Source organism: Ciconia boyciana, chromosome 18 (assembly GCF_034638445.1).
Source record: "Ciconia boyciana chromosome 18, ASM3463844v1, whole genome shotgun sequence".
NCBI classification, from domain to species: domain Eukaryota; kingdom Metazoa; phylum Chordata; class Aves; order Ciconiiformes; family Ciconiidae; genus Ciconia; species Ciconia boyciana.
Window position 1 is genome coordinate 180,665 of NC_132951.1, and position 24,442 is coordinate 205,106.

The 24,442-nt window shown below is 37.1% G+C and overlaps 1 protein-coding gene across 6 annotated transcripts in view; it reads right to left on the reverse strand.

Moving 5' to 3' along the window:
• RALGPS1 (Ral GEF with PH domain and SH3 binding motif 1) overlaps positions 1-24,442 on the reverse strand; it is a 134,822-nt gene that overhangs the window by 84,937 nt on the left and 25,443 nt on the right. For 5 of the 6 annotated variants that reach the window (XM_072882756.1, XM_072882755.1, XM_072882753.1 and 2 more), the window contains exons 5-10: positions 23,461-23,568; positions 20,074-20,124; positions 13,633-13,716; positions 13,042-13,131; positions 11,338-11,430; positions 9,081-9,207 (exon numbers count right to left, since the gene is read on the reverse strand). In XM_072882756.1, coding sequence (XP_072738857.1) covers positions 9,081-9,207; positions 11,338-11,430; positions 13,042-13,131; positions 13,633-13,716; positions 20,074-20,124; positions 23,461-23,568 — 553 coding nt within the window. The remainder of the gene's footprint in view (positions 1-9,080; positions 9,208-11,337; positions 11,431-13,041; positions 13,132-13,632; positions 13,717-20,073; positions 20,125-23,460; positions 23,569-24,442) is intronic. The other variant, XM_072882757.1, reaches the window with a different exon arrangement.

Sequence of the window (24,442 nt, forward strand, 5' to 3'; positions counted from 1 at the left end):
CCACTGAGAATCACAATCGATAGCTAGAGGAAAACTGCAACTAGCATCGTAAGAAGCCATCAAATTCTCATCTAAAGATGGGTGAAGGACAGACATACCTGTAGGGTGGACCCAAACCAACATAACAAAAAAATCTCTGGTCTACTTTACAAAGAGATTTTAATTTAGAGTCTTAATCTAAAAGAAGTCACTTCTCTCATAAGCTCAAGATGCCTCTTTCTCTTTTCAAAGGAAGAGAAATGAGATACAGAGAAACAGACTGAGAGTGCTGAAGTTGCCTGGATCTGAAGAGGCTGAATGATCTACCTAAGAAGTATCCTGAGATTCTTTGCAGTTTGTAGTCTGGAAGTTCCAGAATACAACATTTGACTGACATGCAGTACTTGTCACACACAATAGTTGAGGATGGAAGGGACCTCTGGAGATCATCTAGTCCAACTCCCTGCGCAAAGCATACTCATCAAGGGCAGGTTGCTCAGGGCATTATCCAGTGAAGGTTTTAGTATCTCCAAGGACGGAGACTTCACAACCTCTCTGGGCAACCTGTTCTAGTGTCTGACCACCTTCACCACAAAAATGTTTTTTTCCTTAAGTTTAAATGGAATTTCTTGTATTTCAGTTTGTGCTCATTGCCTCTTGCCCATTCACTAGATACCACTGAGAACAGTCTAGTTCCATCTTCTTTACAGCTGCCTATCAGATTTTTATAGACATTGATATTATTTTCCCCCTAAGCCCTCTCTTCTTTAGGCTAAACAATCTCAGATCCCTCAGACTCTCCTCATGACAGATGCTCCAGTCCCTTAAGCATCTCTGTGGTCTTTTGCTGGGCTCACTCCAGTTTGTTCATGTCTTGTACTGGAAAGCTCAGAACTGGACACAGTATTCTAGATGTGGCCTCACTGGTGCTGAGTAGAGGGAAGAATCACCTTCTCTTGACCTCATAGCTACACTCTTCCTAATACAAGCCAGGATGATGTCGGCCACCTTAGCTTGACACCCACCAGGTCCTTTTCTGACCTGCTTGCTTTCCAGCCACTCAGCCCCCAGCCTATACTGGTACATAGTGTTACCCCTCCCTAGATGCAGGACTTGGCAATTCCCTTTAGTGAACTTCCTGAGGTTCCTGTCCACCCATTTCTCCAGCCTGTTCAAGTCCTCTTGAATGGCAGAAAAATTGTCTAGTCTATCAACCTCTCCTTTCAGTTTTGTATAATCTGCAAATTTGCTGAGGGCACACTATGTTCCATTGTCCAGGTCATTAATGAAGATATTAAACAATATCAGACTCAGTACTGAGCCCTGAGGCACACTGCTGGCCAATGGTATCCAGCGGGACTTCATGCTGCTTGTTACAATCCTTTGAGCCCAACAGTTCAGCCAGTTTTCAGTCCACCTTGCTATCCACTTATCTAGTCCATACCAAACCACAAGTTTGTCACTGAGGATTGTGGGAAACAATGTCAAAAGCCTTACAATAGAGGAAAGAACCAGGATTTTGGGTGATAGGGCAGTGTAGGTAGAACAAGAAAGCTTGGTGTATCTACACTTAGATTTAACAAATTCACTATCAAAAAAAAAGTTGGAGAACAGAGTAGTTTAGAAAAGGGGGGAGAGAAAAAAAAAAAAAGATTGTGCTGTTCTATCATTATCCAAGAGTGACATTCACAAGAACCATAGCTCAGCTGGCTGACAAAGAAGAACTGAGGATATCTGACACATTCAAACCAACTGGGGGTGGGAAGGAGGGAGAGGAAAGGATGCAGAAAACGAGGTCCAAATGAACAAGAATATACATCCAGTTGTACCTAACAAGTTCGTTCCTATCATATTTTAAAAGTCATATTTACATCATAATAAGACACTTTGCAGAAGTGTTGTAGGGCAATGCTTTAAACATACAGATTTACTGAAGTTAAAGGCATTGGAAAAAGCGGTCTATGTTACTGGACAGATTCTATTCACGAAAGGTATTTACCAATTGGAATTTTGCTTGGGTCAGTGTGGATCATCGAAGTAGGACAACAATAAGGACCATATCATTATTTCATAATTTAGCTATGGCTTGGTCAGATAAGCCCTCTCGAAAATGGAAAAAAAAAAACAAAACAGCAAAAAAAACCCAAAACCCAAACCCCGCATCCCAATGTTTAACATGGCATTTTTTGCATAAAAATTCCATAAAATAATTTTAAACAAACCCAGAGGCTGGCACATCAAAAACAATTAAACATAGGGAATTTGGAACTTATACAGTGAAGTAAGTTATTAGCAAGTATATTGGCAGAATCACAGATTTGCAAAATTTCACTATGCTCCCCCCCCCCCCCCCCAAATTCACACAACAGAACTCAGTTTGCACTAGATCCACCATTTCACTACTACAAACTGTGAAAGGTCTTAGTTTGTCCCGTTTCTCTAATTATTTCCAATTCTTTCAATTACATTCTTGTTTCATCACTCCCCAAAGTACATCCCTGGCAACACTACGCTGCCCAAAAATCACATACAAAACATTCTCCTATCATTCACAAAAGCACATCGCCTGAGTTTATACAGAAAGAGAGAACTGCAGCACAATGGAAAAGAGTTCTAACAGCTTCAGTTCTCCTGTACTCCTTTTTCATTTCAAAAAGTACTGTAGAAACAGTCCTGTAACTGCAAACCTCCTAAAAACTTAGGTTGCTCCTCTGACTTTTTGAAATATCTCTGCCTTTTTCAGAACAGTAAAGAAAATGCTGTTAACTAGTACCTGATCTGTGTATCAGGAACTAAACAGTGGGGCTCCACCGATAGCATTTAGACAAAAGGCTACCTCAAGATTTAAGTTACTTCAGAAGACAAGTCGTTATTCTCTTGTACACATATTTCATATGAGTTCTTTCCTGAAACTGAAAACCAACAAAACAAAACACCACAACTCAGTGAATCTGTAGATTGTAACAGAACATACCCATCTTTGTCCTTTCTATAACATACAGATACAACCTAAAAGATCACCTGCAGTGAAGACAGGAAAAAGCTGTAACTAGTTACTGCACCCACGAATTTTCCAAACAACGTGACTGCTATTTTTTTCCTAGATCACACTGTGGCTCACTGCCTCCAACAGTCCAGACCACAGCCTTGCCAATTTCATGATTTTTTCTTTCTCTCACTCTTTTTTTTTTTTTTTAAACTCGGAGTATCTAGCTGAAAACAAAACAACTGTTGAATGTTTTAACATAGTAGTTTTAAATATAGTATGGAATATATTAATCTCTCATATTATAGCTTGAGGTTCTAAACATACCAGTTGTTGTCTCCTCTATACATCTGGTTACACAAAGGTTCAACCACACCTCTTCGAAGCAGGGACAACCTTACTTTAAAAAAGCAGCAACACTGCTTAGCCTTTGCAATCACCAGGGAGAGGCTCTCTGTGATGTACGAAACCTGAGGTACAACATACGCAGGAGGACAGGAAGTCTAAAGGAGGTTGGCTAGACACCAGCAGGAATTTCAGATTGAACCCTGTAACTCAGTAACATGCTGATTTTTTCCTTTCACTTTCATTACCTATGTCTTTTATTAGGCTTGTAATACTTTTGTCCATCTCAGAAATATTTTCATTTTAAATTTAATTAAGACTGGCTTGGAGTGATGTCCCAATAACTGGATAGTACTAAAGCACTTCTTACCCAAGGCTGTGAGCCAATTCTATAAACCAGAGTATTTTGTCAACTTAAGCAGTTGTTTAACTCCCCAGCACGTTCTCCAGCGCATCTCAGCCATAATCTCAGACTGCCCCAGACGGAATGAGAACTGATATTCCATAACCAAGTAACTGTCATGCAGGGACAGACAAGAGGCTCTACAGCATGAAACAGGAGCCCAGCAAAATGGGAAACTCTGCAAATCTTCAGAAACTTCACCACTCTCATTCAGTGGTGTAAGTTCACTATTTACTCCTAACATAGATCTACCAGTCTACCTGTTAATTTAAGCAGACAGATTAAAGAAGCTTTTCCATACCTAATATTGTCTCCCCCGAGAAGATATTATTCACTGAAACAAGTCCCCTTTGAATATTCTCTTTTGATAAGCTAAACATTCCTGCAAACCTGAAATTATTTTCAAAGAAGTTTCAATAACTCATACCAATTTTTCAACACATTTTTTTAAGTATGGCCATTAGCGATGGCCATCAAATTTATTAAATAAGAAATATTTTACTTAAGCAGTGCTGACTTATCCACAGGAATTTGCGCTGGGACTCATGCTGTTCAATATATTCATAAGTGCCCTGAAAATGGGAGTGAACAATGGAGCAAAAAATCTGTTGATGATATTAACTAACTGAGGGGAGCAAAGAAAAGGGCTGACTGAGAGGAACTGCAGAAGGATTTATGAGACAGACTGCTTGGACAGTAAGACAGAAGATGAAAAAAAAAATCTATAGACAGTGATACATACAGGGGAAAAAAAAGTCCCGACTTTCCATATAAAATGAAATGAGCAAATAATTGCCAATAAAGGCAAGATCTTGGGATTACAATAAACAGTGTCTGAAAACAACTTGCTTTTTTGATTGCTGCTACACTTTGAACTAACAGAATGCTAGGAATTATTAAGCAGAAAACAAAAAACTTTCTGAAGTCACTAGATAAATCTAACATGCACTTTTACCTTGAATATTGTGTGCAGTCCATGTGCACTCTCTTCCCCTAAAAAAGGATACAGAACTGAAACGCTGCCACAGAAAGTTCTCAAGGACGCCAAGTGACATCTGTACAAGGCATGATCAAGTAATCCAAGGACTCTTCCTTTTAGAAGAGGGGTAACTGAAGATTTAGAGTGAAGACAACAGAGGTAATGGCTAAAGTCCATAATGTCAGGAGTAGCCTCAAGAAGTCGCATAAAGAACAAGGTAGGGTTTATCTAGTGAAGACAGAAAATGCCATGTTCAAATCAAGCAAAAGAATGTGGTACTGGACAGAGCTGAGGAAATCCTTCCCAGCTGGGTGCTGTGGACGCAAGGAGTTTACGTATGTTTAAAGAGAGAGTGCATGAGTTCATGAAAGAGAAATCCATTGAGGCATTGAGGGTCACTAATACAAAGACAGCAATTCTGGCCCAGGAAGCCTATGCAGAATTCTTGAGCTCTAGTTACCCAGGTTCAGTGATTTAAAAACATTTACGCTTTTTAGCTCCAGCTTAGCATCATCCTAAATTACTAATAAAGCCAGAAAATATTTGTTATATGAATATGTAACACAGTTTCTTCACAAAATAAACCAAAAACTTCCTGAACTCTTCTGCTTTTTTTAATGTTTTCTGAATTCTGATTTTTTTTTTCCCCCGATTTTTTTTCTGAATTCAAATTGAATCTGAGTCAGAACTTCCGTGATAAAAGAAAAATGCAGTGTAGCAAGTGTATGTAATCTGTGGATGCCCTTTTGGGTCTCGTATTTGAAAAGATTTTGCTACTTCTAGAGTTCTTCGTTTACCATCTTAGTAGCAAAGTGAAGGATTTAACAGAAACAAAACCTCAGTTTTCCCAATGGTAAACCTTAAAGTCACAAATGCCTCGCTCTGACAGGAGAGTAGGTCTGGTGCTGCCTGTGGAGACTAAGCAAGCCAGAGAGCGCACAAAGTCTCAAAACCACTTGGACTGCATTCACTAACAACCACCTGTGTGCAGAAATATTCCCAGGTGAAATACTAACAAAAAACACAGTTTGTCAAATGGCTACTTTGTATATGTCACAGAAGAAAAGGAGACTATCAACACTGGACAGTGTTTTAACTGTAGGTCTCTCTTTTAATACATCTTCAATTTGAACTACACATATATTTATTTAACACCCGAGAGAAATACTCATTCCAAAACTACATACACATCTTCTCTTGTGTACAAAACAAGCGTTCATGGATACCCTTTCCTGTTTTTTATTTTTCTAAAAGGTCTGTTTGGTAATGCAAATTGGACAGATTTTTCAAAATCTGCAAGTTATACCAATGACAGAACCTCATTTTTTGTCTTTGTTAATAGTCTTACTTTTAAACATGATTTGCACACTTTCTTGATCTCATAGATAATCTAATGCTTCAGGACAGTAGAGAAGAACAAGTATGAGTAAAAGCATCATTTAGGCAGGTTCTCAGAAATATGTATCTGTCTTACTCTTAGATACTTTCTGAAGGCTGTTAAACACCTACATGCCTGTGAAGACATGGTCTCTTATTCAGAATTCTGGTTTTGTTGTGGCCACATGCGAAAGTCTTCAAAATAATTTTTCTCTAGAATTCAGTACAGTCTTCACACGTCTCACACTTACTACTATCACCAAAAACTGTTTCTGAGACTGAAAGAAAGCAAATAGACCCAATTTTTTTACTTTATCAAACAAATACTTTTTTTTTTTTACTCTTATATATTTCTTGCAGACTAAGCACACATTTTAAGCAATCATTCCAACTTTCTGCAGGAAAAGTGTTTAAAATTCTCCCACTGCATGTTCATGTTGCTAGCTTAGCTACCATTAAAGTTTTCTAGTATCTTCCCTCAGGCCACAGCACCACCTAATCTGGGTCCTGGAATCCTCAGGGATCCAAGAACCTTACAGGCCTTGTCGATGTACCTCAACTGCACAACATAAACAGAAAACAAGTCACACCTAAGAGACTATGAGAATGTTCATAGCAGCACTACAGCTGATGCTGGAGTACAAGAACATAGGGAGGTACCTGGGACAATTCTTATCAGGAATGTATCTCATCCATGCAAAACATATGGTCCCTATCACTATATAAATTCATTAAGGATCATCAGAAAAACTAGGACCTTGTTTCCCCTCAAACTTCCAGCTAGAGATACTCCACCGACTTATGCATTGTTCATTACAGATGCAAATAAAGGATAAGGTATATTTTATGCACATCTAATGAGAAAGCCTCACAGGGAAGAAAAAAAATTCTGCTTTCAGTGATCATTAAAGCTACCAAGACTTCTATTCTTCAACTAAAAAAAACCCAGACAAAAAGTACGATAAACACAAAACCAATACAAAAGCAACCATCAGCTGTAAGCACTAACGAAACTGCTGTCACACAGAAAGGCTTAATGCAAAGAGGTTGCATGATATGAGAAGTCTGTCCAGATGACAATTTTGAACATGCTTGAAATAAATGGAGGTGAGCTCTGGTATGTCATGTAGACATAGCCTTTTTGGACCTATGCAAACAACCTTGAAGAGAAGTTTAGCAGAAAAGATACAGCATTTTATGATTTTAACCTTGACCAGAATCAAACCAAGCCTGAATTCAAAGTTCATTCCTTCAAAGAAGGATGAAGACAGCTTAATAGACTAACTGGCAGGACAGCTGTATACAAATAGTACACAAATGCATGACAATTTTACACTCCTGAATTTATGCCAGTCTTCCACTTCATACCTACAAATACAGTAAGTAAAATATTCCCAGCAATTGTTCATATCCTCTACATCCTAACCTAATAAACTGCCTTTTCAGCTTTTAAATCAGGCTGTCCATGACAATGTATTTCTCAACAAGACCTGGCGCACCTCTTTTCCTCTCCAACGGTCTCTCGGTAAAGAACGAAAGTAGTTCTGCAAATGACAATTTGGAAAGGATCTTACCTTCATGGATCTATACCCCTTGCTTTTTTGTAGTCCCTTGGGTTTTTTTGTAGTCCCTTGAATACTTTAGGACCACAAACAAGCTTGTGGTGCTAAAAAGCCTATGCAAAAAGGAAAGTTTTCTTCATATATCTTTTTTAAATTCTATGAATATGTCAGGTTTGCTCATGCTAAGTAAGAAGTACCACAATGATGAGAAGCCTTCTAGGAATACAAGACGGTTCCCTAAGAACTGTTATGTATCATTCCTAGAATACTTACATTTTCTTCTCATATGTGTGGCTGTAATTGTAGATCATTAACTCGAATTCCTATGTCAGGAATAACAGCCGTTCCCACTACCTTTTAGGTAAAGGCGTATTTCACATCTGATTTTGTGGAGTTCATGTGGCTGACGCACAAGGCAGAATTATGTTAGATGAGGAAAAAATTTGCATTAGAAGTGAAGTTTGTAGTTATACAAATACTTTAAAATGTTTAAGACACCTCTTTATACTGTATTCTGTTGCTTATAACTTTGTCAAACATTAGTGACTTGTGCTGAATATCTGTGATGGAAATTTCAGACTTGGTTTGATTTTTTTAGAATACATTTTTTCTGGAAGTCATATTTACAGAATGTTCAAAACAATTCCTTCACAAGGACCATGCTTTGCATATGTGGACTGCTATAGAAAAAGCACTGTATTCATCTTTTCTTGGGCACTAGAAAATAATTACAATAAATTACCTTATTGTTTCTATTATATTGCTCACAGAAAACATCGTTAAATACTCCTTAGATTAACTTTCTTTTAAAAAACCCATCACTAGAAAGACATTCTAGTGTCTGAATGGCCTTGTTTAACAGGAATGTGGTTTTTGCAGTGTTCCTCAGGAATGCTAGCACAGTCCACTAACAGGCAGGAATTGTGAGTGAAAGAGCCGTTGGGGAAATAACGCCTACATGAATAATACAAGGGAATACTGAAAAGACAAGTCAATCAACTGAATTGACTATTCAGTTTGTATCACTTTTCAAAGTATTTACAAGAAACTGACACAAACCAACAACTTCCCTTTAGAGATACCAAGTTATGAGGTATTTGAAAAAACAGTGCAGCAAAAATGAAAGCTACAGGAACGAGGTCTTAAATCATGCTGTACTCAAAAACACTTCTGAAACCCAATGCCCTTGTAAATTCTGAAGACATCAAAAGGACAGTAAACAAAGACATCCTCTTCAGATGCACAGTCAGTAATGCACAAAACTTCTACAAGTCAGAGATCCTAGACAGTGTATAGCTTAAAAATCTCCACCAGATCTAATTATTCTAAATATCAAATGAAGTGAACCATACCTTCTATATATAGTGTTCTGCAGGTGCACAACATGCTACATTAGTGCTTGTCAGTCAAAATGAGCTACAGATAAATAAGGTAATTGTTCACACTCACCTAAATATGGAATAGTAGGAACCATTTTTAAGCTTCTGATGTACTCTCGTGTCCTTTTATAATTATCTTCCTTAGACAGTAAATAGTCTAACTTCTCAAAGGTGGTCTTGTCTTTGCGATTCAAAAGCTGCACAGAAAAAAAATGAAGGAGATCATAACATTTTAAAAGATGAATCTGCACAAAGACAACAACAAACAATAATTTGTTGAGTCACCCACAGTAAAGGAAAGCATAGTCAAGTTACGATTAAATTCATCATCATCATCCAAACCAGCACAATGTTTGAAAACGTGCTGCCTGTTAAGGAGAAAAAAAAAAAAAAAAAAAAAAAAAAAGCAATTCGGCATAAGTCTTAAGCTATGAACAAATATGATCATTATATCCTCAGAGTTTTTAATAACCTCAACAATATTAAATTTTTAGAGGAAAAATATATGTTATTATACAGTCACGAACATTCTCAGAGTTTATCAGAACTGCTTAAAATCCTCTTGAATTTGAAAGTAGAAATAGCAATGGATAATGCTCTAAATAAATGCAAATCGTGCCATTTCAACAGTGCCTTATTAAAAGTATGACAAAACTTTTCGGAAAAAAGTATGAGGAAAGTAAATCACTATGATACTTAAATCTGTTTTCTATTACTGGACTTACTACAGAAAATCAGAAAAATATTTAGCAATGCAAAAGATCCTTGAGTGACAGAAGATTGAGAAGTAAACACAAAATATACAACTGTAGCTATAAAAACACATTCCCTATTTCAGCTGTTTTTAGAAACACCAGCAATATTTTTAAGATGAGTTTAAAAGCCAATTGAGTCAGAACGAGTGGAGAAATACGGCACTGTACACTGGCTTCTTGCAGTTGTACTTTCTGACAACAGACAGCTGTTCCGTAGCACATTTCTTAATACACCTCTTCCTCTGTAAAATTCCAGCTCTTGTACTACAGAGCTCATAAGCCTAGCTGCTCTGTTTCTAGAGAACTGCGAGACTGCCCATTGTTATAAAAAAATACTGCAACGGATATGCAGGAGTTAACTGCTTCGTTTGGTCTTGCTCAGAACAGGATGGGCTTGACAGGAGTCATCAGTAAAGGGGCATTGCAAATGGGAGCCCTGAGGCCCTCTGCAACTCTGGAACAGAGTGCACCACATCATAGTTAAATAACAGCTCTTAAAAAAAAGTAACATAAAAGGTACAAGAGTGAAAAGATTTCAGAATAATTTTGCTGTCTTCTTTCTAAACAGCACTGAGAATTCCTTGAGGCCCTAACTCTGCACTGCATTGTATTTTTGAACTACCATGCCTACAAAGCGCCTTACACCTCTTTAAGTCTAAGTCCTGTAATGAATTATTCACACACTTAGTTTCACACGTGAGCGATTTTCCCTACTTAAGTTCCAACTTCATCAGGCTGCTCAAAACAGCAGGCATTTACATTTTTATTTGACTGTAGCCTAATTCTGAGCAATCAAACCATAAAAAAGTTACAGGCACTTTAAAGACATAATAAACTTAGGTAAAGGAGTTAAGTATAGCCATCTTTATGTATCAGTTCTGAACAGTTAATGTGATCCACGTTGGGTGGAATACTAAATTAATGAGAATTGCCTAATCCTTTGTATATTTAAAGATTACATACAGCAGGACTACACTATAATTGTGTATTCCACTTCAAAGAAATAGCAAAACTTACAGTAAATTTAAATGAGAAATTCTGCCCTCAAGAGACCGAATTTCTGAAAACAGAATTATCAATGTTTTTAATAAATAAATTAAAATAAATCTAAATAAATCTAAAATAAATTAAAACTGAAATTCATTGTACAATAATCACAAAATTAATGCTTCTATATCTGTAATAAGTCTTTTTTCTTCCTTTCCTTTTAGGCAATGTAATAATGACACACACAATGATTTGGATAATGGCATACTGATTCACATTCCATATGAAGGTCTTCTAAGATTACTTATCAACTAAAGTCCTCTTGAGCATATAATCAGTGGCTTCTAGAACAGACAGGAAAACAGGAAACTCTTACAGAAAAAAAGATTATTTAAGAATATGCAGCCATTTAAACTCTACTTTCACAAAACATGTAACAGATCACTACTTCTGCTATGATGGTACCACAAAAACAAGAATATAAAGAATCTTCTTCCAGAGCATGCAATTTGACAATTCAGAAGAGTTCAGAAAACCTCAGAATTCAAACAAGACAGAAAAGACAATGGTCAAGGAATAACTTACAGCCCAGGTTTTGGTCAGTCTGAAGATAGGTGCACTTTGCAGCGCTGACACCACAGACATAAGAGAATGGAGGTTATTCAGTTCTAGAAGCTTCTGAAAAAAGGGGATAATAACTGTTAGCACATCGAAAAGGGAAGCAGGATTAATCACAGTTGCATTAATAAAACACAGATTGTTTTTCATTAATAAAATACAAAGTTTTCATCAATGACTGCAGACAACATTATCCAATGCTGTCAATGTGCAAAATTCTTAAGACCACTTTAAAAGTTGCAAATTTTCCAAATATACCCCTCAAAACAATAGGTATTTCAGTTGTGAGAATACAAACTGTATTTACTTTGAAGTTGTTATTTTCTAAGGCTGTTCCTTCAGGAACAGAAAACATGAAAAAATTATTTCATGCATTGTTCTTGAAAATGAGTATAATTTTGGAAACTAAAAATTTAATCAAACCAAAAACATCAACCGAAGATGCTAACAACCCTTTCAGAATTAATACAACTTTTTATTTTGTAATCTGTTTTACAGGACAAGTTTTCCTCACTTCAACGTACTTTAAATTCACTCTGTGTTCACAATTACTCAAAACACATTGATCTCAAAAGAGATAAAAGCTGTCTTAGACAATAAAGTTTCCTACAATGTAGTTCCAGAAAGATAGAAAAATGAGAACTGCTGTCATGTAGCTTCTTTGTAAATCTTAAGAAGAGGCTGGATTTGTCCTTGAGTGATCAATTTACTCATTGCTCAGGAGCATTTGAGCAAGATCTGTATTTTATTGAGGGAAAAGGAAAGGGGGGGAAAAAAAAAGAAAATATAAAAAGAGGGCAGTGTTTTCCTTTTTGCAGGGGAAAAAGAAAAAACCAACCCTCTTATTTCTAAGAACAACCTAGCACCTCCAAGTTGACCATTCTCCTAGTACGTGGACTATGCATTTGTGCCAGGAACTTGCTCAGATACATTCTCTTCTGCATAAGCACAAAACTGCTAAGTAAACTGATTGGAAATATTCATAACACAAAAGTATTTTGTATTACATGGAAAATATTATTCTAATTACCTACACACACACACAATTTCACATGTACAAGATTAGTACGCAGGCCTTTGATCCAAGTGCTGTCTTCTTACTAATATTAGTGTCACACAGGGTCATACAAAACAGAATGACCACAGGTCATGAAGCAGAAAAATATTTTTTAAAATAAATATATTTTTTAAAAAGTTAAGAATGACTTGTAAAATGCAGTGCTCAAACTCATTAAAATAACTGAGCTTTAACAGTGGTACTTTATACCAGCAACTACGTGTTACAAGTAGGAATACAAGTCTCACGACAGCTGTTTTAGAAGCAAGAGATTTCTTTTCATAAAAGATAAGTTTGAATGGGGGGAGACAAAAAACTGGAACCGTTTACAACCATGTTCAGTGTTGGCAACACGTAGCTGGCCATCAACAAGACAAACCACTTTAAACTTGTTAGGCAAAGGTACAAGACGACTCGCACTGAACTGGGTAGTTTTATTTAACCAAGTAAAAAAAAATCATACCTTTATCTTATTCATGTGATACAATATAGCAGATATGCTAAAAAAAAAAGAACGTTAGCCTCTGTAATCCAACAACGTTCATAGGAGTAGTACAAAAACAAACAAAAAGGAAATAAGATTTTGAATGATAGTACAAGAAATTTGCACTTACTTTAGCTATTTTCACAAAATGGCTCAATATTTCTGCTCTTATTTTTAAGGTCTGTGCTGTTAGTATTTCTCGTACAACCCAAAAACTGACCTACAAAGTAAACACATATAACTTAATTTATTTACAAAAAAGGACTTTATTAGATGAAATATTTGTAAATTTTCCTGATGCTCCAGGGAGAAAACAGGGTAAGGAAAGAGAAGAGTTCTGATCCCATGAACTCTTATCTGTATAGCTGCAATTACCCAAAAGCATTACCACTGGATATAAGAAGTGGGTAGAGAAGTGAGGCAACACTAAGGTAACTGAATGATCAGGTGAAACATAGAAGAGAAGGAAAAGAATTGCTAATGTTGTACCATGACACATCAGCAAAAATTATTAGGAACTAATTATTAGGAACCAATGGTCTAGAGGAACAACACAAAAATGTGGACAAAGCAACTGAAAACACAAACTGCCATTTTAAAATCTTAATCTTCGTTTAGAAAAATATTCTTCAGTTTTAATTCATAGGAGTAGTTCTATCTAACTTTATAGTCAGAGAACCGTCAAACAGTACCTGTCCATCACAGTAACCAAATCATTTACCTGGTTAAACCTCCTAGTAAAGGCAACAACATTTGGAGCGAGGATATGTTTTTCTTTCTTATTCCATCCACAGCTGGCTAGTTCCTAAGAAATACATTTAAAAATTGCCTTAAAAATCAGTAATCTTTAAAAACATTTAAAAGTGTAAAAACTGATACATGACAGAAGCATCTATCAGATAACTGCTAAAACCAATCCAAGGCACCGATTCAATGACAACTAGTCTAACCAAACACTTCTGTGTTTTCCTGATGTACATAAGTTATATGATCTGTATATTCTCCTAATATTAGAAAAAACAGACATCATTATTAATATTCAGAAACAGAGAGACTAAGCAATCAGCCACAACTAATGTCTCTGAAGTTTCATTCTGCATTGATTATTTCAGTCCAGGGTTCCCTCATATGAGCAAGTCAGCAGATACAGGAGTAAAGACTTTGCTAGTATATAATCTTATCTGGTTCAAAACCAAAGCCAAAGCTAAACATATCAATAAGCAATATTAGAAGTAGTTAAAGAGTAAAAAATTCAGCTGTGCAACTAGAGGTGGTAACCTAGCTAGTATTCCTGAATGTCATCCCCATTATTACAAGTAAAACTTCCATGAATACACCACAGTTTAGCATATTCAATCTCTAATTTTTTTTTTAATTAAAATGTGAGATCTAAAGCATTTGAAAAACACAATTTTGGAAGTGTAATATTATTGTTTACAGTAGTTACAAACTAATTTTAAAAAAACTGAAATCTCTGTACATGATACTCAGACCAAGAGAACCTACCATTTGAAAAAGGCTGGGCAGTAACATTCTTAAGTCTGAAGGTCTTCTGGTCAGAAGGTTGGCGTTAGAACTCTTTGTTTTATTTTGGGGTTTGTTTGTTTTTTTTGGCTTTTTTTTAAGCCATAAGAGTTTAGCCAGACCTGACTGAAGTGTGGCATGTACTTAAAGATATACATTAGTAGTTTGGTGCTAATAAAGCAAAATATTGCCAGTAGGCTGCACAGTTCAGCCACAGTATATGAAACAAATTTTTGCATGCTCTTTCATTACAGTGACTACTTCAAAGTCAACCCAGTTCAAAATAATAAGAAAAATCACAAATTCTGTAGTATACCCGTAACCACAACTAATCAATTTCAATGCATAATAAAATCCCAGTGCTCTATGGCAAAAAATAATCTTTCACCTAAACTGCAAAATAAATAGTAGAAATTGCTGTGGGAAGTATAAAGTAAACAGAAGAGCTAAAAAGCAGATTAAGGATTTTCTCCTTAAATAAACTGTATCAAATTATGCATCGAAAGAAATTTGAAATTATAAATACAAATTTGATTTGGCCAGCACAAAAGTGTCCATTTTTCAATAGTTATTTCAGGCAGTTCCAAATGTGTTTAGACAGTCCGGCTCTTTTTAACTACAGATTCAAGTTACCACATATCTATACAGTCTTTATATTCATATCTGACAAGCGGTAGATGCATACACACTGGGAATGAGTTCTCCATAACACCGGTTCTAAATCACTCTTCTGGTTTTAGAACCACAAATTTCAGTTTCAATCAAAATGTTGTTCAACTTTCCAAATGTACGGTATTAACTTTAGACACCTTCACATGAAAAGGCAGAGAGCTAAAGAGAATTCTGCCTCTGAAAAGCACTTAGTATGTTCTGATAAATGGAACACACTCTCGAGATGTGGAGGTTTGCATGTTCCTGTGTGAGCACCAGGAAAAGCATTTCCAGTTCCAAACATATTTTGTATCCCAACCTTCCAGCATTTAAGCCTTCTGCAGATAAAGATGCCAATTTGCACAGATTCTCCACATGATCGGTGCACATCTGGTATTAAGAGTCTGGAAATTATAGGTTTATGTGGAAAAATCTCAGTCAGTCTACTAGGGACAGCAAAATTTACATTTGTCAGAAAAGCAGAAGAGGTCAGCAACTTAAGGATATTAAGCAGTTGCCAGAGGGCTAGTGAGCAACAATGGAAAATCCCATGCATGGTAAAATCGTTTGACTAAGTTTAAAATCTGGACTGAATAGGAAGGTTGATAAGAGTAAGTGATCCAACATGCCCCTGTTGAATTTTTTTTATACTGCTAAATGTGCTGTGTTCTAGTAGTACGCTTCATCTTTTTGTATGGAAGGATGCTGGCAATTTCCTCAATGCACAGTCACAAGAAACTTTCTAATCAAGTGTGCAAGAAAACCCTGAAATTTGTGGAGATTGCCAATTTCCAGGACTTTGGAAAAAAAACAAAACAAAACAAACCCAAAAACCTAAATAAAGTTACATAGAAATCTAGAATGTAAGCATAGTTATTTCTGCTGGAGAACAAAGAATTGTTAATCAGGCGTCCTCTTACTGAACTCTTGCAAAGTAACATGCAGATGTGGTTTTTAGTAATAGTCCAATCGAAAAGCAAAAAGAAGCCTCAGCAAGTGCTAGGTTTAAAGGATGTTTGCGTGTTTGAGGTAAGACTTGGCAACCAGAACTCTAAAATCTTAAGTCTTTCCATCCGTGCATAAGCTCATGTTAAAGACTAAAACCTGAAGAAAAAATAATGTAACGCTCTTCCCCCAAACACAAAATTCAACAGCAGATAACTCACTAAAGCAGCCAGCCCAATGGTTGCTGACTAAGGAAATCTCCTCTGTGCACAGTTCTGCCCTGGAACTTCGCTATGTGACATCTAGCAAACCATTTCAACCGCTCCATGCTTTTTTCATGCCCCCTTTCTAGCACAGGAAACTAGAAGTATTCACTCTTATTCACATAGCAGTGTACTTACCACCACTTCCTGCACACAAAACCTGATTCTGCAGAGCAATTGTGACCACCTTGCACAAGCAAGTATGAAAGGAGAAGTAGGGACCATAACTCTGCCTTCATCATACCCAGTGACATAATAAAACAAGTACATCATCAAACACAGGTTTCAACCAGAATATTGGCCTTTCCTTCTTCCATGCAACACAAGGACACCAAAGGAAGACTCTGACAAGGTAGAGTTCTGCTGTAAAATGGCAGACAACCACCTGCCCATCAACAATGCAAGAGTCAGTCATCTATGTGAAACCCTGCAGGCCTCAAAGGAGTAGTTTATCAAAGAGTATCCAAGCTTACGGACACAGAAGAACAAATACACCAACTTAATTTAAAAGGCTACCAGGCCTCAAACAAATGCAGACAGTTACAGACTATACATTAATATTTGATCTGACCAGAAAATGTCAACCTTTTTAGTCTAATAACTTACCTAATAACATGAGGCAGGTAGATGACAACTACACAGACTATATCTTGCTTTAAAACCTAGTCCTACAGCTGGCAGAATTTCAGGATAGAAACAGTAGTTTATTTTTGGCAAACAAACAATTAAATTATATTGGTAACTCCGGTAAGATTGAAGTCAGAAAATACAATTAAAAATTAATACTTTATGGCAGCTGCTACTTATACACAGACCTGTATTCTAGCAGAAGATGCAAATAAGACTTTAGTTTTTTTCTGAGCATTTCTCACTAAGTTACATCTCTCTGCCAATCAATCCGAGTAGCACTTCAGGAAATTTCATTTCCAAAAGGCGAAATGAAACAATGACAAAGGAAAAGAAGAACAGCAAATCAGTATTTTGTACTGCCATAAAATTCTATGGCACAGATATTTCATAGCAATTAAAGTAAATGCAAAATTCACTTTAAATATGGACATCTACAGTTTTGTATTTTATTTTGTATTTACTCATCTCCTCAGAGTATCACATTACCTCTGCTTTTGGTGAAACCTCAGAATCACAGAATTGTATAGGTTGGAAAAGACCTTTAAGATCATCGAGTCCAACCGTAAACCTAACACTACCAAGACCACCGCTATACCATGTCCCTACGCACCTCATCCAAACGTCCTTTAAATACTTCCAGGGATGGCGACTCAACCCCTTCCCTGAGCAGCCTGTTCCAAAGCTTGATAACCCTTTCAGTGAAGTAAAATTTCCTAATATCCAGTCTAAACCTCCCCGGGTGCAACTTGAGGCCTTTTCCTCTCGTCCTATCACTTGTGACCTGGGAGAAGAGACCGACCCCCACCTCTCTACACCCTCCTGTCAGGCAGTTGTAGAGAGCGATAAGGTCTCCCCTCAGCCTCCTTTTCTCCAGGCTGAACAACCCCAGGTCCCTCAGCCGCTCCCCATCAGCCTTGTGCTCCAGACCCTTCCCCAGCTTCGTTGCCCTTCTCTGGACACGCTCCAGCCCCTCCATGTCTCTCTTGGAGTGAGGGGCCCAACACTGAACACACCATTCGAGGTGCGGCCTCACCAGTGCCGAGTACAGGGGCACGATCACTGCCCCAGTCCTGCTGGCCACACTGTTCCTGATACAAGCCAGGATGCCATTGGCCTTCTTGGCCACCTGGGCACACTGCTGGCTCATATTCAGCCGGCTGTCGACCAACACCCCCAGGTCCTTCTCTGCCAGGCAGCTTTCCAGCCACTCTTCCCCAAGCCTGTAGCGTTGCATGGGGTTGTTGTGGCCCAAGTGCAGGACCCAGCACTGAGCCTTGTTGAACCCCATACAATTGGCCTTGGCCCATCGATCCAGCCTGTCCAGGTCCCTCTGCAGAGCCTTCCTACCCTCAAGCAGTCAACACTCCTGCACAACTTGGTGTCATCTGCAAACTGACTGAGGGTGCACTTGATCTCCTTCTCCAGATCGTTGATAAAGATGTTAAACAGAACTGGCCCCAACACAGAGCCCTGGGGAACACCACTTGTGACTGGCCGCCAACTGGATTTAACTCCATTCACCACCACTCTTTGGGCCCGGCCATCCAGCCAGTTCTTTATCCAGCGAAGGGTACACCCGTCCAAGCCATGAGCAGCCGGTTTCTCCAGGAGAATGCTGTGGGAAACTGTGCCAAAGGCTTTACTGAAGTCTAGGCAGACAACATCCACAGCCTTCCCCTCATCCATTAGGCAGGTCGCCTTGTCGTAGAAGGAGATCAGGTTGGTCAAGCAGGACCTGCCTTTCCTAAACCCATGCTGGCTGGGCTTGATCCCTTGGTTATCCTCTACATGCCGTGTGATGGCACTCAGGATTATCTGCTCCATCAGCTTTCCCGGTACCGAGGTCAGGCTGACAGGCCTGTAGTTCCCCGGGTTCCATTTTGTTCTAACTGATATTTTTCTTAGCAAAATTTTCTCATTGAAAAGTATCTATGTATCTATTTGTAAATACTGACATTTTTGTGTTAACAGATTTTTCAACAGGTATTGCTGTTGAAAGAAAAGTAAAGAGTATAGAACAGTAAAGAAAAGACTCCCTGGCTGCCTGGAGGACACGTGTAATTTCAGAAGCATGAAAGTGTCTTCAGCTACAAAACCGCCTTGGTGTTCTTGAAACAAAATTATTTTATCTGACAGGAAGGCCAGACACCAGATAGATTAATTTTTCTTTTCCTTCCTATACTTTCTCAAAATAGAAGGCTGTTAATCTCTCTGAACCACTGTAATATATGAGTTGTTTTGTCAGTGACCAAATTAGATGGATTGAACTTCTACTAAGAACTTTCTAAACGGGACTGCCCTTTCTGATGTTGTCAAAAATTCAGTTCTGCTAATATTACAGGGGGGTTTTCTCCTTTATGTATTCATGATATTCCACCTAGGCACAAGAAGAGAATAAACCATAACAGATCTAAGGACATGTTCTTATATGAAAGAACTTGAAGCTGGAAACGCGCAATTCTTGTACCTTTTGCAGAAAATAAATTTATTTCATCAAAACACTGAGATAACATATCACTTCTATGCAAATTTAACATTTTCTGATAACTACCTTCTTTCTTTATTTTTGAAGTTCTTATTTCTGATTTTCAAATGTCTGTTAACTTTAATTGCTTTTTCTCAACAGGCCTCAAGTTTCTTTCTGTATCTTTCTTAAAAGGTTAAAAAATAAAAGGATACTAATACTTTAACTTTTAAGGGTTTGGGCTGATTTATTCCCTCAGAGTTGATTCTTAAACATGACAGTACAAATTAAAAAGTTTACCAAGCAGCTGATGCAGCCTAAAATACATGTTATGACTAGAGGCATAAGTCAAACTCTGAAATCAGATGTGAACTGAAAAACAGGAGCAGAAGGGAGAGTAGAGAATTTTGACATTTGATAAATTTATCCTGAAGAAACACTCAACACAAAGCAGGACAGGAAGACTTCCAGAAAAGCATAGTAATCTCTTTTGGCAATAAATGACAAATCAAAGTAAATCAGGCTGGGTTACAGATTCACAGTGCTAACAAGGAATAAGCCTAGAAGAATATTAGCGTAATGCAAGAAGTTGAGCATTTTTTAACAAAAGCACATTATTTAAATGGTTACATTTCCTCAGGCACTGAATTCCAAAGATGTAAACAGATAGTTTAAGAAAACCTACCTCAGGCTGTATAGCTTTAAATACTGGCATATCCATCAACGTAATCTGGCTCTGCAATAAAGATAAAATTTTAAATAATGTAATACGAAGAGCTAACAATCATGTATTTACATCTGCCCTTTAGTAACTACAAACCATACAGTCACATTTTCTCCATAGACCAGAACTGACCAGTCCTGAATTTGGCCTCCCCTGTCCAGGCTGACACACCACAAGCAGAAACTCCACCATCCTGAGTGGCAACATGTCATTATATTCTCTTACATTTACTGGCTGTAACTAAGTGGAGGTTTTCAGTACCTGCAGCAGTCTAATAGGAAAAACCTGTGTTTTAGAGTCTTACTCTTTGGGCCCTTTATTGACGTAACAGAAGTGGCAGGAAGAATTATTTGCCTTTCACACAGAAAGCAGTATACATTTTACATTCACTGGGTTGAAAGGCAATGAAGCATTATGGTGTGTTAATTAGTTATGATTGAAATATGCTTTAAAGGGGTCGTACACAGATTTTCAGTCACTGATGAGTATGTCCTGATAAGACATTGTAACGCTGTTTCAAAGCCAATGATTTTGAGAAAAAGTATTTATAGAACATTTTTAGCATCTGAGTGATAAGATACTTGAATTGTTTCAGTGATCGAATGACATTATATATTTGGAAGTTACGTAAATTATGTTTAACCAATAGGTACTTCAATTATACTGTGAGTGTATAAATCTACAGAGCTTTGAACTTTGTAATTTACATGATTTAATGTGTAAAAGAAAGTGTCAGAGAACCCCTCTTTGGATCTTCCCCCAGCAAACCTTCTCTGTTGGCCATTTTGTTACACCAAACCCAAAACAGCAAAAACTTGCTAATCCCCTCTCAAAGTGCTCATTTGATTCCACAGATTAAGAATGGTAACTATCTATTTAAACATAATTTTAATAAGGTCTCTATTATTAGTATGATTCCTCAGATATGAGCCTAGAAAAGTTAATGAGGCCCATAAAATTTGATAGACATGAAAAAAATTTCCTTCCATAAATGGTTAATTTATACTCTCTAATTATCTCTTGCTTTTATATTATGCTAAGTCAAAGATTTTGCCACAAAGCCCTAGCCGAACACTCTTAGCAGCACTCAATTTTGTGATTTATACTTCTGAGTAATGTTTGGGTATTTACAAACTCAGATGTCATTAAGATCTCGCTCTGCTCCTAGAAAAACTGCAGCCTGTTTGCACCTTCTTGACCGTCTCCTAGTAAGATGCACAGCAGAGGCTCCAAAAAGCTGATTATAAGCCATATTATGTGAGATTAATAAAGAAGTTTTCAGCGAGAATTAGTAATCGTTTCAACAAGACACGGGTTCCATCAAAATCACCAAAATGGTTAAAACAAAATTCAGTTGTGTTGACAAGCCGCTGGTCTTTCCGTTATATATGCCATTACCACCAGGGAATTTCTCCTCTGCTGCTTCTGAATTTGAAAAAGGAACACAACACACTAAATTTGGAAGTGACCTTAACTTGGCTCCATTCCCTTTCTCTAAATATTTATATTCAATACAGCAATCCCATCTTCTATAGAACTCTGCCCTGATGTCCAATAACCAAATTGTACTAACTACAGTAAACCCAGACCTGTGGGTTTTTTTAATTCTCCCCAACTGAACTGTTTCAAGTTATTTGAAACAGACTACCACAGTCTTGAGTAACAAGAAATGGTATGTGTAATTTACTGGTTGCTATTATTTACTGAAAAACAAAATTATTTGCTTCTCTGGATGGAACAGAAGCAGTAAACATTACCTGAGCTGTTAATAAAAAAAAAAAGATGATCAGGGTAAACCAATGAAAAGGTTTTAATGTGGCACAAGGGAAATAGCTACTCTGGCTAAGAAAGCCTTGGTGTTAAAAGTTTGTGTGACCACGTTAAAATCAACATCAACAAACAAACTAAGCCCAAACAAACAGCCCTACCACTAGGGTTTACATATTATCTTTTTCACACCTCACTGCCTACAGCAAGTCCTACAGACACACATTTCAACTTTTGGTTTCTTTGGGGGTTGGTGGGGTTTTTGTTTCTTTGTTTTGTTCATGGCTACGAGTGGAACTGGAGAGAGAAAAGCAACTTACAGACATTTGGACTTCAGAGTTAAAAGGTAAGTTACAATGACATAAGGCAGGGGGTGTGTGCGCGTATGTGTGTGTGTTTTTAAAGTGTACCATTAAGTCAAGACTCTCATCAACAAGCTTCCCTCTCAAACCAACAGCAGTAGGAATTATGAACATAACAGAAGACTGATGAGTTGAAAGTTACAAGCAACCGTACCTTGACTTGATCGTTTTATAAATACAGCTCTGAGATCACCACAAATTCATTTTTGCTGGTGTAGACTACACACTATGTTCTGGGCTGTCTTTGGACTTAATACTCAGTCTCCTCTGATGAAATCTCTATTTTGTGTGATTTTACAGGCCTGTCTAAATTGTGGCTCTGTTCATTTCTGAACGTAGTCCCTGGCCATGGATTATCTGAACTTGGATGAATAAGAGCAAAAGCATCAGGCCATTTTTTAACTGAGTTGATTCACATTTGCCAACCAAGTATTTTTATATTTTTACCTAACAGCAGCTCTCATCTGTGTACTCTGTACTGGTGTTAAAAAGAGACTCATCAGAATTTGTTTCAAAGTGGCGAACTTATAGGAATAACGTAGGCATATCTCCAGGACTTTTTTTGTGAACTAGTATTAAACGATCTTACATCAAATGAGGGAAACATCATTTTGATGCCCAGAATATTAATGAAAACATTGAACTAGGCTCAATAGTTTTCATCCTCACTCTTGCCTGCTCCCCAGCAAGTTAACATACAAATTAAAAACAAGGGGCCAAGCCCAAGAACTGTATTGGACTTTTGCCAAAATGCAGTTCTGCTTTCAGTTTAGTACTGAAAACTTGTTGTTAAGGAATGCAAATTGTTTCCTCTCTACAAGCTTCTTTCCTGCTTTTAAGAAACTGATTTTTCTGAGAAACTGATGTTTCAGCAGAAAATATGAGTATTTGTGGTTTCAATTAAAAAACCCAAATGAATCAGACTGTGGATAACTAACATCTTTAAACCTATGCTAGGGTCTTCTAAAACACTAGAAAAAAATTCAAATGGCTTTACACAGAAAAACAAATATGCTGTGTCAGGTCAGTACTGAATGATTAAATCCCAAGACATGTTTATTTTGTTAAAGTTTATATAATCAGAAATTTGTTTTCAAGAACACTGGAAGTTCATTTAAAAGATTTCATTTTAAGAAAAAAGTTTTATGTATTTTTTTTAAAATCCTGCAAGCTCTGAATAGTATACAAGCTTAAATGTAAAAATAACATTTCTACTTACAGCAAACTCCTCAGGAGTTACTTTCAACACATCAAATACAACTGCATCGTAGCTTTTATTGGCATAATCTGAACTTCGCCCTTCCAGAGAATCTGAGCTGCTACTACCCTACAAAGAAAAAATAGTAGGCTTATCTGCAGAATGATGAAATTTCATGTCAAATTCAGAAAATAAATGTGTAAAAATATTAAGAAATGACAAGAAAATGTATGAACTTCAAAAAGCTTCAGACACTGAATTATAAAATTTAGTTTAGCACGTTCACAAATGTTTCCAACTAACTTTCCTCTGCAAAAACTATAGTGACATACAATTTTAGCTCTATGAAATTTCCAGCTTTAGAAAGCCATTTTTAAAATTATAGACTAGATAAGAGCTGTCACACAAAAGGAAACATGTTTAGATTTTGAAGATTCATATTCAATAGAAATTTTTAAATTAATATGCAAGGTAAAGAGTGGGTAGATCCAAATCATGCTGCTCTATCTGTAACATTATAAAAAAGGAAAAACTGACACGGCCCGAAATTTAACCCAATGTTAGCTCCAGGGTACTTTAGAATAGTACTGTGTCTTGCCTTAAAAACTGATGCCTTGCCTTCCTTCTGAAGTTTCTGTCCTCGGGCTCAGATGCAGGCACTTAAGGCTCATTTTCTTTTCTTCAGGAATAATGTGACTTAATAATATTATTATTTTTCTATTTCTTATCTTAAAACTACATACTGAATAAAAATATATGCATGTCAAATCTTAAGCCCTTACCTCACTGAGGTTATTTGTTTGTTAGAAGAACACTGTTGTCAAAACAAGATGTTTTGGCATCTTAACTCACTGTGACATCCAATTCTCACTTGAAACAGACTTGGTAGCAAAGAACTACAAGGTGGTAAGTGAGATGCTGATTTTTTTTTTTTTTCCCTACAAAGTATCTGCGGAACTACTGATTAGGAAGCCTGACATTTGTACTGGGCAGACCCAAGAAG